General features: G+C 39.9%; 1 protein-coding gene across 1 annotated transcript in view; it reads left to right on the top strand.

The window, feature by feature from the left end:
- Positions 1-12,100, top strand: part of LOC121962364 (contactin-associated protein-like 4) — a 132,637-nt gene that overhangs the window by 73,717 nt on the left and 46,820 nt on the right. Inside the window, exons 10-11 of the mRNA XM_042512620.2 lie at positions 821-992; positions 10,350-10,456. Of these exons, the coding sequence (XP_042368554.2) occupies positions 821-992; positions 10,350-10,456 (279 nt within the window). The remainder of the gene's footprint in view (positions 1-820; positions 993-10,349; positions 10,457-12,100) is intronic.

Genomic DNA, 12,100 nt, shown 5'->3' with positions numbered 1-12,100 from the left:
TGAATGCTGATCCCTCTTAAAGTGTAGCCTGCTTGCTTAATGCTGTGAATAAAAACCCTTTTCTACGGATTACAGTGGCAGTCACAGAGTCAGCCGCCCTTTATCATTCTGTGTCATAAGTGACTTTGTTGGCATAAATTCTAAACTTGAAAATGTTCAATGTTCTTCACAGCCTGGCAGTGAGGAAGGATTTTAACGTGAGATTCAACAAATCATAATCACTTTTAACACCCATTAATGTGACACAGGTTTAAAGGTAATGAAGTTAGACATATACTGACACTGTTAACCTTCTTAGCTTTTTATGAAGAGCATCTCCAACCAGGGTTAGTGTTTCAGCACACTCCACTATACACATAGAAATATGCTTCATACATTACTTTTAAAACATTGCAGATTTTAGATTAATATGAGATTTCCTATTTCAACTGAAAGTGTCTCAGACTGATTTGATTTCCACTTTTTTGTTAATATGGATACTGAATATTAACCAGAAGACAAAATGTGACACGCAAATAGATAAATTAAGTTTTTTGATAGATCGTTCTGTTATTACAGTTATTATTGTATGTCATGTTAGATGGGTCCAATAGTTGTTATTTTTTTTGGTTTTTTTTTGCTTCCACCAGCTATAAGACATGATTAAAATAAGAGATGAAGGTTGTGGGGGCAGTTTGGGACTCCTGTAAAGAAAAGGAGGGATTAGTTATTTTGAATTAATTAAATGCCATGTGTAGTAGTTATCCTACCAACAACAGCATATAACAAATACATTTAACAACATACACGGTAATTGAATACCATGTGTCTCCCTCCTCAGGTTGCCCTGTTCAGGAGACCAGTCAGGAGTTCAGGAACCCCTTCAAAGTGTTTCAGGGCTGTATGCGTCTCTTGACTTTGGATAACCAACCTGTTGACCTGATTGAGGTGCAACAAAGGCTGCTTGGAAACTACAGCCACTTGCAGATTGACATGTGTGGCATCATCGACAGGTTGGTCTTCAAAAGTACCATCTGAATTATTTTACTTTGAATTATTTAAATTTGAATTATTTACTTTTTGAACTCACATGTCCCACAGGTGTCTCCATGTGATGCCATGCAGGCAGAGATGCACATTTTATTTGTCACCAGTGAATTATTTATTCTTTCTTTGCAGCTGAATGCTCTCAACAACTTTTCCTCTGATGTTTCTCTGCTTTGTGTGTTGATTTGGCTCAAAGTGGTTTTCACAGTCACTTTGAGATTTGAGAAAAACAGTGATCGTAATAAGTACTCAGTTTGGGATTTATTTGCATTTCACTTCTAGTTTGGGCTACATTTTTGAAAATCATATAAAAAAATGTAGTGCCCCGAGACAGTTTTCTCTTTTTGCCATTCTCAATTATATACACAGATGGTAATTTCTATAGCTGCTGTACTGTTAAAAGTCAGTTGTTAAGCCAAGTACAGATAGAAGCAATGGACTGCAATAGTGTGTCAGCAAACAAATAACACTACAGTCAGCAAAGATAGTTGTTAATTTAACCTTAGTAATTGTCAATCTATGACCCAAGAAACATCTAGAAAAGGGAATAATGATAGTATAATTGAAGTATAATAATGAAGTATAATTCTAGTTATATTTTCTTCATTTTTTCTCATTGTCTGCAAATACTATGATTTTATTAGCAGCTATTAGCGATTTAAGCCTGATAAAGCTAAAAGACCTTTTTTAGAACTTCACTGAACACTGTTACTTAATCTGCTGTCACTCTCACATTCACCATCCTGCTGTCATAAATACTCCCAATTATGCCAAATCTGCCACTGAAAATAATCCCCAACAAATCCACTATTTATTTTTCTATGAAAGCACACATTCATGAAGCAATCTCAAAGATTTACATTTTCAATAGTAACAAATGAGCCAAGACTCAAACAATTGCACTATTGGTTTCAGTTTTTTGTGGGATGTGTGGAAAATTGCAAAAATATAGCATATCTCCAGCCTTATCTTTTAAAGGATTACTTCACCAATTTTCAACCGGTTTTGGATAATAAAAAAGTGGGTTATATGTGTAAATTAACTGTTTTAAACCTCCCTTCATCTAACAAATCCTTTCTCCTCCAACAAAACGTCACCAAATAATGCAAATCCTGTCATCAGGTCACCGAAGTTTCTCCCATCAAATGGTAAAGCAAGGCAGTGCTGGGTAAATATAAATCAAGATTCTGTTACTCCCCAGCCCATTTCTTGCCTAAATGTTTTTAGAAACATATGTAAGTGTACTGTTTGGTGGAAATAGCAAGAATCTGTAAACGGGAACAGATTTCTTGCCTCGATTGTTTTCAGAAAGATGTTTCAGCTCACCATTTAATTGTGATATGATATCCTTTTTACTAGTAGGCAACCATTGTGTCAACAGAAAAGTTTGCATTACGTCACCCACCAGCAAAAGCGTTTAGTGGTCTGTTGCAGCACAAAGCATTCTGGTAATTGTAGGTTTTTGTACCTCTTGAGCAAAAGCAAAGCCCACAGTCCCTTTTCTCTGTTTTCTCTGGTCATGTTGCACCAAATTTCTAAGTATTTTCATCTTTCTACTGCTGAGACAGGCTAGTTTTACGAAAAGACACAAAATAACTGAGTAAACTGGGGAGGCATACTCATAACTCAGCAACCAGAGCAAAACTAGCTCAGGGTATCTTCAACCTACCAAATAGATTAGACATGGCAGTCATTGGCTGGAGCATCCCAGTGGCTGTTAGAGTGGACAGGTGATAGCACCTTGGACAGCTCCCTCGCTGCTGACTAACTGCAGGTTCAGGACCTTGGACAGCGCTGCAGCACCTCGCAGTCTCTCATGTGTTTCAAGTTTAGTGCATCTACAGGCATATTTGTATCTTTTAAATCCATTCATGTAATATAGATTAATTTTCATGTACTTTGTAATGGGTGTATTTTTCTATAAAGCATACAAATTGTTAACAGTTCTTAGTGTGTGCTCAGATAAATGCATAGATAGAAATACACACTGACTACTAAAATGCTTAGTTGAAAGAATGGTGAACACAAAACATTTCCTTTAATCCGTGCCACCTTACATTATAATTACAGGGCTGCAAAGAAAAATAAGACATTAAAGTATACCATCTGACAGCCTGCTGAATGTTTTTTTTTTTTTAACTCAAGGAAAAGTTATAGAAGAGGATATTTCTTTTAATCCACACTTGTCCTAGCACACACAGTTATGTAAGTTTCCAAATCTGAACCATCTCTCAGGGGTGGCTAAATCGCTTGTTTATAACACAGCATGAAAAAGATCTTGTTGAAAAATCCCTCCCTGAGGGGCAAGAGAAATCAGGAATTGAGAAGGGAGCACCAGCAGCCATTTATTAATCTAAGACTCCCGCTCTTTGCCTCCTAACACACTGGCTCCACCTAACCGCATTCCTTTAGAGAGACTGAAAACTAAACCTAAGTACTGCTAAGTGGATTAATCAGCACTCAGAGGCACATGTATTTCATGTCCTTCATGTAAGGTGATTATTAAAGCCAAAAATGGGAAGGAGGAAGTTAGAGAATAGACTGTAAGATTGCTACAGCAGGGTACGGACATATAGTTATTGATTGGGCTTCACATCATGCTACAGATGAATACGTGCAAATGGAAGTGTTCAGTAGTTCCTGCAGTTAGTGCTGAGGTTTCCCAAACTTCCAAAAACAGTCAATACCCCTCTGTTGGCAGTTCCAAAAACTTCCAGAAACATTTTACACCTTAGTTTTTTTCTTGTTGTTCTTATTGTTTTAGTTTTACTTTTGTATTCACACTTAGCCATAAAATATTATGTAGAACACATCATGGAGGACTAAGGAGCTAATAAGGAATTCAGGAAGGAAATTAGGAAGCATGCAGGATTGTCTGTTACTGTTTGTAAACATGCTCACCAGCAAAAGTGAAAGTTAAAGCCAAACCAACATTGTTAACACTTTTGGGCAGGAAGCTGGAGGTGTTGAGGAATGGATCTGATTGGAAGCTGAGGACACTGTTGGCAAACAGCCTGTCTCTCAAAGCAACACGCTCTTAATTATGCATAACTTTAAACCTTAAACCTGAAAATGTCAGTTACACAAATTTTCACCCTGGTACAATTAGCCATATAGACCAAAACCTTTTTTGTACCAGGCTATAAACATATTTATTTCGGCTGTAAATTTCTGCATTTTAACATAGGGATCCATGGGAATTGACTGGCGTCTGGAGCAAGCCTCAAGTGGCCATTCACGGAACTGCAGTTTTTGGTGCGTGTCTAGCCCTGGAGGTCGCCACTTTTGTTAGATGGAATGAATTTTTGGACATCCTCTCCCTCATTGCATGCATGGTGTTGCACTTGATTGTACACATGAAAAGTGACGAAAGCTGTTGTATAAATAATGAAATAAGGAAACAGAAGAAGCTTTGTAGATTTTCAGTTTTGGTAAGTTTTGGACAGAGCTCCAAAACAAGGAAGAGGGTCTCATTCATTGTTTGAACAAGCATTCTCTTTGAAGCATACTGACACCTTTTAGACGCACTTGCTTTCCAGTGCAGTGAAGCCTCTGAACCTACTACTCCCTCCTGCCGACCTCTCTCCTCACCGTACAAGTGTATGTGTGAGAGTGTGTTTTGAAGCGAAGAGATAGATGAAGCTGTCAAGACGGCAGTAATTCTGACCTCTTTGCTTCTGTCAGGTTCCTGACAACCTAATAATACACCTTGTCAAAATACACACACGGACACATCCACAAATAAAAAGAAACACGGGTCACCATGAGGTCTGCTTGTCTTGTTTCATTTGACTGTCTGTGTATCTGTCTGTCTGTCAGACAGTGACTTTATGACATTCCTGTAGCTCACTGTGACCGGAGACTCACGCAGTAACACACACATCTTACCCCTCACACTCCTGTGCCATCCCCAAACTCTTCCCTGTGTGTGTGTATGTGTGTTTGTGTGTGTGTGTGTGTGTGTGTGTGTGTGTGTGTGTGTGTGTGTGTGTGTGTGTGTGTGTGTGTGTGTGATGTGGCAGCTTATCCAGGACCAGGCACAGAGCAGACTGAAAGCATTAAAAAACATACCTCTCCTCTCTCTCTCTTGCTGTTCAGCAGACAGCAGTTTTTTGAAGTCTTTGTAGGACATCCCAGTCTACCTGTCCAGTAATAGTGTGCAGATCGGCGGCTGTGCTGTGTTGGTTTAGCCAGAGGCAGTAATGAAAACTGGGGGAGATTGGATGCGAGCCCTGTGATCCAAGCTACGTTATAAGACACTGTCACACCACACTAGCAACTTTTAGATAAGCTACAAAGTCTCTTCGCTCAGTTAATTCAGAAGTCCTATGATCTGAGCTGCGCTGCAGTACGCTGTCACATTGCATTGCAAATTGTTAGTCAAGCTTTGAACCCTCTGGAGATTTATAGGGGACAAAGTGTTTTCAAAACTGGAAACTTTTTAGCCCTAAAAAGATTTATGGTAGATTAAGTGATAAGGGCTACAGTGCAGTTCACTGTTTGACCCAGGCTTGTGTTTCTGAACCTCTGTAATTTGCTCTTTTTGTGTCCCTATTTGAGACTGCATGCTCCATACACTGCCGACAGCAGTGTGGATGTTGAGACAATGACAGAAAACTCCACCAACGCTGCAGGAAAGAGTTGCCTACTGTGACCGCAGATGGTTGTTGCCAAGAAAAGTTGAATTTTCCAAACTTCTGCAGAGTGCAGTGGGAGTAGGGACAAAGTGGATGTTGAAAAATCCAGTAAATGAACAGACATTTATCTACCTGCTCTTCTGGTCTGTTCTTCCAATGAAGATAAAATGTTTTCTGTAGGCATTTATTCTGGAGCCTGCATGGGAGAAGAGGTGGCTTAGTGGTAAATTGAGGTATTTTTATGTGCTTGCCCTCCGAATAATTAACAGAGGAAACTGAGTCTGATAATAAATCAAATTGTTGATGATCAGTAGGGATGGGTATCAAGAACTGCCATTAATTGGTACTGGTACATGATTGGGTCGGTACTTAAGTACTGATAAGCTCCATGACACTGTATTTATGACATAAATTGTTCAACGCAAATTAATTCTCACCTGATTTGAACAGAACTGCCCACCCGTCCCTCGTGATGATACAGCTGCTGGCATCAGGGGGTGACATAAAGCATAAGATGTTTATTGTTGTGCCACTGCTGTCTGGTCTGCTTGTATAATAGTAGTAAGAAGGCAATTGTCGGACAAGACTAAGCGCTTAAGAGTGTGGGCTTAGGTGCAGCTTAATGCAATTTGTGTCAAAGGTTAGTTGCAATTGCAACATTCCATAAATATGAAGCAGCATTTTTGATAGCTTTAGCAAAGCAGCTAATGCTAACGTTAGCCCAGTGGTGGAGCCCCTGAGTTTCTGCGGTGGTAAGGCAACTTCTCTTTCTCTTTCAGTCCCCTGACCTCATTTCTTTAGGTTCACTGTCCAAATACAGTTGATATCCAGTCACTGCCTCCACTGTCCTCTTCATCTTTCCTTCCCTTCATCACTGTCAGCCCTCTGTCTCACCTCTTCCTCCCCATCTTCTCTCCCCTTCAGTTCTGCACTACCTATACTACTTAATTCCTAAATCTTTCAACTATGCCGATTTTCTTTCATCCTTTCAGATACCTAGCTTTGCTCCAGGAAGATTTTCTCTGAGTGTGTATATTCTCTCTTCTACTTCTATCTTTGTGAGGACCACATTGAGTTTTAGACCTTGAGAGTGAGAACAGTTTGGATAAGGTTAAGGTAGTAGTTAATTTTGAGTTAGAACTCTAATGAGTGCTACCAGTATTTCCCAGTTGTGTAGGATTTACTGTATATGGGTGGCTCGCCCAATTATATTACAGTCTGCTGGAATTGTGTGTTAATGTGAGCTTTTAAGGACTGAAAAAGCACATTCTGCTTAATGGATGCTAATCACTGTTAATGCAGGGCTCCTGTGTGTTGTACATTCTGTCCATGTGACTGCAAATACAAATCAGCTTATTAGCACTTAACGACAGTTGATTAAACTCTTGGACACTTAGTCCTATATACAATGAATTAAATAGTTTGCAGCTGGCTTCCTAATGTTACAGGCTCCCAAAGGCAATGACCTCCCCTCACCTCTAACAGCACCACTTAAACCACCACAAATACACTCTCATCCTTGTGGGAAACACTATATGGACATCACTGACTGCACTTGCTGGGTGGGTAGTTGTACTGTTGTGGTTGAATGCTGTAGGATAGAAGAGAGTGGGATTAAGGTCTTTACCTACTACTCAAAGGAATAACTGGCTTGTTAGTAGTGACCAGTAAGCTTGCAGGTGAAAAAGTAATTAAATGACTATCACAAACCATTTGTAATTATCAAAAGTAATTATTAATTATGTTAAATAACAGAAATCATTTAATTTATAATAGCCAATTTATTAATTTAGTCTCATAAAATAAGCTTAAATATCAACTCTGATTAATAATTAGAATAGAAGAGTTCTTACATAGAAAAGGTTGGCAAGATTTACCTGTGCCCAGCATTAAATATAGGAAAATGTGCCAGGTTCAAAATAAGATAGTTTACATGCATGATCCTGCATCTGTGTAAAATACACCTTAAGATCAACTTAGCGATTGTGGCAAAGCCAACTAACATTACAAGACAGCCTGACCACAAAGTGAGCACAACAATGAATCTCTTTAAACCTATCAAAATACACTATATTACCAAAAGTATTCGCTCACCTACCTTTACTCATACTATGAACTGAAGTGCCATCCCATTCCTAACCCATAGAGTTCAATATGATGTCGGTCCACCTTTTGCAGCTATTACAGCTTCAACTCTTCTGGGAAGACTGTCCACAAGGTTGAGGAGAGTGTTTATAGGAATTTTTGACCATTCTTCCAAAAGCGCATTGGTGAGGTCACACACTGATGTTGGTCGAGAAGGCCTGGCTCTCAGTCTCCACTCTAATTCATCCCAAAGGTGTTCTATCGGGTTCAGGTCAGGACTCTGTGCAGGCCAGTCAAGTTCATCCACACCAGACTCTGTCATCCATGTCTTTATGGACCTTGCTTTGTGCACTGGTGCACAGTCATGTTGAAAGAGGAAGGGGCCCGCTCCAAACTGTTCCCACAAGGTTGGGAGCATGGAATTGTCCAAAATGTTTTGGTATCCTGAAGCATTCAAAGTTCCTTTCACTGGAACTAAGGGGCCAAGCCCAGCTCCTGAAAAACAACCCCGCACCATAATTCCTCCTCCACCAAATTTCACAGTCGGCACAATGCAGTCTGAAATGTACCGTTCTCCTGGCAACCTCCAAACCCAGACTCGTCCATCAGATTGCCAGATGGAAAAGCGTGATTCATCACTCCAGAGAACGCGTCTCCACTGCTCTAGAGGCCAGTGGCGGCGTGCTTTACACCATTGCATCCGACGCTTTGCATTGCACTTGGTGATGTGTGGCTTGGCTGCAGCTGCTCGGCCATGGAAACCCATTCCATGAAGCTCTCTGCGTACTGTACTTGGGCTAATCTGAAGGTCACATGAAGTTTGTAGCTCTGTAGCAATTGACTGTGCAGAAAGTCGGCGACCTCTTTGCACTATGCGCTTAAGCATCCGCTGACCCCTCTCCGTCACTTTACGTGGCCTACCACTTCGTGGCTGAGTTGCTGTTGTTCCCAAACGCTTCCATTTTGTTATAATAGAGCTGACAGTTGACTGTGGAATATTTAGGAGCGAGGAAATTTCACGACTGGATTTGTTGCACAGGTGGCATCCTATGACAGTTCCACGCTGGAATTCACTGAGCTCCTGAGAGCGGCCCATTCTTTCACAAATGTCTTGTTTCACAGTCTGCATGCCTGAGTGCTTGATTTTATACACCCGTGGCCAGGCCAAGTGATTAGGACACCTGATTCTGATCATTTGAATGGGTGAGCGAATACTTTTGGTAATATAGTGTACATGTACGCTGACAAGAGTTAAACAGTCTCACATAGCCTTGTGCCATTGGTGGGCTAATGCTATGTGATGCAGTCAGTCCATAAGTGGAGAGAATACTTGCTTTGGCTTGCTGCTTTCTCAGCTGGCGATCCCGTGAATTATGGGAGAAGGGTGGTTTCAGTGCCGTCTCTGCTGTGCTGTGTTTTGATTGTGCAGATCAGAGGAAACTAGCTGATCCATCCTTTGTTCTCCTTACTAAGGAGCAGCTCTGTGCTAACTCGCTTTGTTATTCCTTTGTTGCTTGTAAGTTAGCTGGCAGGCTTGTGTTGTAGCTTCTAGCACTAAACTTGTTAACCAGGAATCTGCAGGCAGCCCCTCACGTCCTCTGCTGTTGAGACAGAGAATTCTGGTGTGTCTGCTGTGTGAGCAGGCCACACGGGAAGCTGAGAGCTGAAGAGAAAAATACAAGGCTAGCTTTATTGACTTGGTGACATCACAAAGGGGTCATAGATCACACTGATCAATGATGGCTGAAAACCGGCTTCACGGGCAGGGTTTTATGTAGGTGTGAAAACCTGTGGACTTCTTCAGTCAGGCAAAAAGCGTTTGTATGTCACAATAAAAAATTCAGTTGAACTCAAATGAAGGAACAAGTTCATCTTTGGAGTTCCAGTCATCCTGACATTAACATGATCAGTATTAGCCACAGGAAACTCAAAACAAATGGACATAAATGTGCGGGACACGGTAATAATACAGCAGTGAGTGGTTTGCAAGTTGATGCCTCCACAAAAAAGAAAAGAAAGTTAAAAATAATAAGAAATAAAAAAAACTTCATGGATTCCACTTGATTTGTTTTTTTTGTTTTCCATTTGATCCAAAGATATTCAGGAAAATGTCCTGTGTGTATCTGAGGAGCAACTCAGCAGATGGGATACCAGGAAAATAAACATGGTTCCATGTCTTGAGAAAAGGTGTTTCTTCCATGGCCCAAAAATGTGAAAATAAATAATAAAATGTGACTTTGTTCTTTTGCAGACAGGGTTGGGTGGGAGTGTAAGATTTCTCTGGCTGATGCAATGTTAGTTAACAATACTAACAAAGGGATGTCTCAACTTCAGCTTCCTCTCAGAACGTGCACCTGCGCTCCACTTGACATGAAAATAAAGACTTGTGAAGTTTTCATTTAAAAGATTGAAAGTGTTTTTTTTTGTTTTAGGTCTGCTTTCATACAGGTCCCTCCTACGCACCTGTTCATCAGAACAGGTCTGCTAAAGGCCCGCTGCTCCTTTTCATACAGACATCCTTGAGAAACTTTTTAGAGAACTTATTACAAACACTAAGGTTCTCTCTCTCCCTCTCTGTCTGTGTCGCTGTCTGTCTCTCAGGTGCTCCCCCAGTCACTGTGAACATGGAGGTAGATGCACTCAGTCATGGAGCACCTTTCACTGCAACTGCTCCAACAGCGGCTACAGAGGAGCCACCTGCCACAGCTGTAAGCACCCAGCAACAGGGCATCCGCAGGTCTTTAAAATGCTTGAAGCCTCAATTACAATGATGAAAAAAGAAGTTATTAAAGTGCTGAAATGTGGTCATTACTTCTTAATGACCTTATTTCTCCCATCATTATGCTATCAGGACAGGTTTTAGCCAGATTTAAGTCTTTCGTGAATATACATTATCACCACGTTCTCATTCCCAACTTGTTAAATACAGCAGCTCAGTCAGTGGCCCTAGCTTCAAACCAGACGAGGCTCTGGGTACCCCTCTGTCAATTTTCACTTGTTATCATTGTCCCTGCAGACCCTTAAAAAGTTTTAAAAGGCATTTAATTAATCAATATTAAGATAAAGCTTTAATCGACTACTCTAAGACTAGACTTATCTGATATTGCATTGATAAATCTCAAAATGTTAAGTAACTTAAAATATTTGGGCAAAAATACTCCCTAACTCAAGTAATTTAAGGGTAACACCCTTAAATATTTGATGCCTTGGGGATAGAAAAAAAAAAAACTTATTGACACTCGGGGTACAGAAAGATTATTTACTTAAAGCTGAATTTTTTTAAGCCACTTGAGTGCAGCGAAACAAGCTGCAAAACAACTGATTTACATATTATCACCTTATAAAGTTTTTAGGACGATCAGAAGGTAGGCAGTTTGATCCTGAGATCATGTCTAACATGTTGAGGTATCCTTGGGCCCCGTATTGCCCCCAATGGCTGTTTCATCGATGTTAGAGTTCAAGTGAGTGTCTCAACAAAACTGAGTACTAGGTGGCACTTTGACTTGTAGCCTCAGCCACCACTGTATAAATGTGTGTGTGAGTGGGTGAGTGTGACTTGTAGTGTTAAAGTACTTTGAGTAGTAGCATGATTAGAAATGTTCTATACAAGTGAAGTTAGTGGCATAACTTTGTCCCTCTGTTGTTTGGTGTTGGGGATGTCGTGCACAGGACCTTCATCTGGGTTTTTGTGCAAGGATTTTTTATTGTGGCCATTTTAAAAAAAAGAGCTAAAAAGATGCTAAAACACTCTAAAGTTGGATGACAATTATCTATTGGTTAGTTACTTCGGATAACATCTTTGGCAAACTCAACTTTTTTCACCTATTGTTTATATGAATATATTCGTAAATGGAACTAAAAAAGTAGTTACCCAGTAAGGCAAGCAGAATGAGACACTTGCAATTAATTGATTCACAAAATATTCTACGTGAAGAGCAGCAATGTCTGTTTTATAAGCTGATTTGGTATTTCAGTGTTTTGCTTCCTATGTGAAGCTTAACATTTGAGTCATGCTGCTGTATATGCTAGTTCATAGATGAGGAATTAAATTAAAAATTCTACAAAGAGCAGCTTTAAATCCACCACAGTTTATGTTGAGCTTTATTTAAATATTTATACAACAAGGAAAAACACTTGTAAAGAAACAGGGAATCTGTGTTCATAAATCTTATATCTCTGATATGATAGAAGAATGATTATGCTGTGTGTTCTAAGCAAAGTCTCTTTACATACAGTACAAGCTCATGGTAGTGATATATGATTCATTTTATTAGTTAGTGTAATGTTTTTATTTTCTAATTTAATACGGTCAAGAATAGGTTTCACTCGACTGTTTGAAACAGAACAATGTT

The sequence above is a fragment of the Plectropomus leopardus genome, chromosome 5, assembly GCF_026936395.1.
Source record: "Plectropomus leopardus strain MGB_pleo_1.0 chromosome 5, ASM2693639v1, whole genome shotgun sequence".
Taxonomy (NCBI): Eukaryota; Metazoa; Chordata; class Actinopteri; order Perciformes; family Serranidae; genus Plectropomus; species Plectropomus leopardus.
Note: the sequence above shows the minus strand (reverse complement) of the source record. Positions and strands in the feature narration are given on the sequence as shown.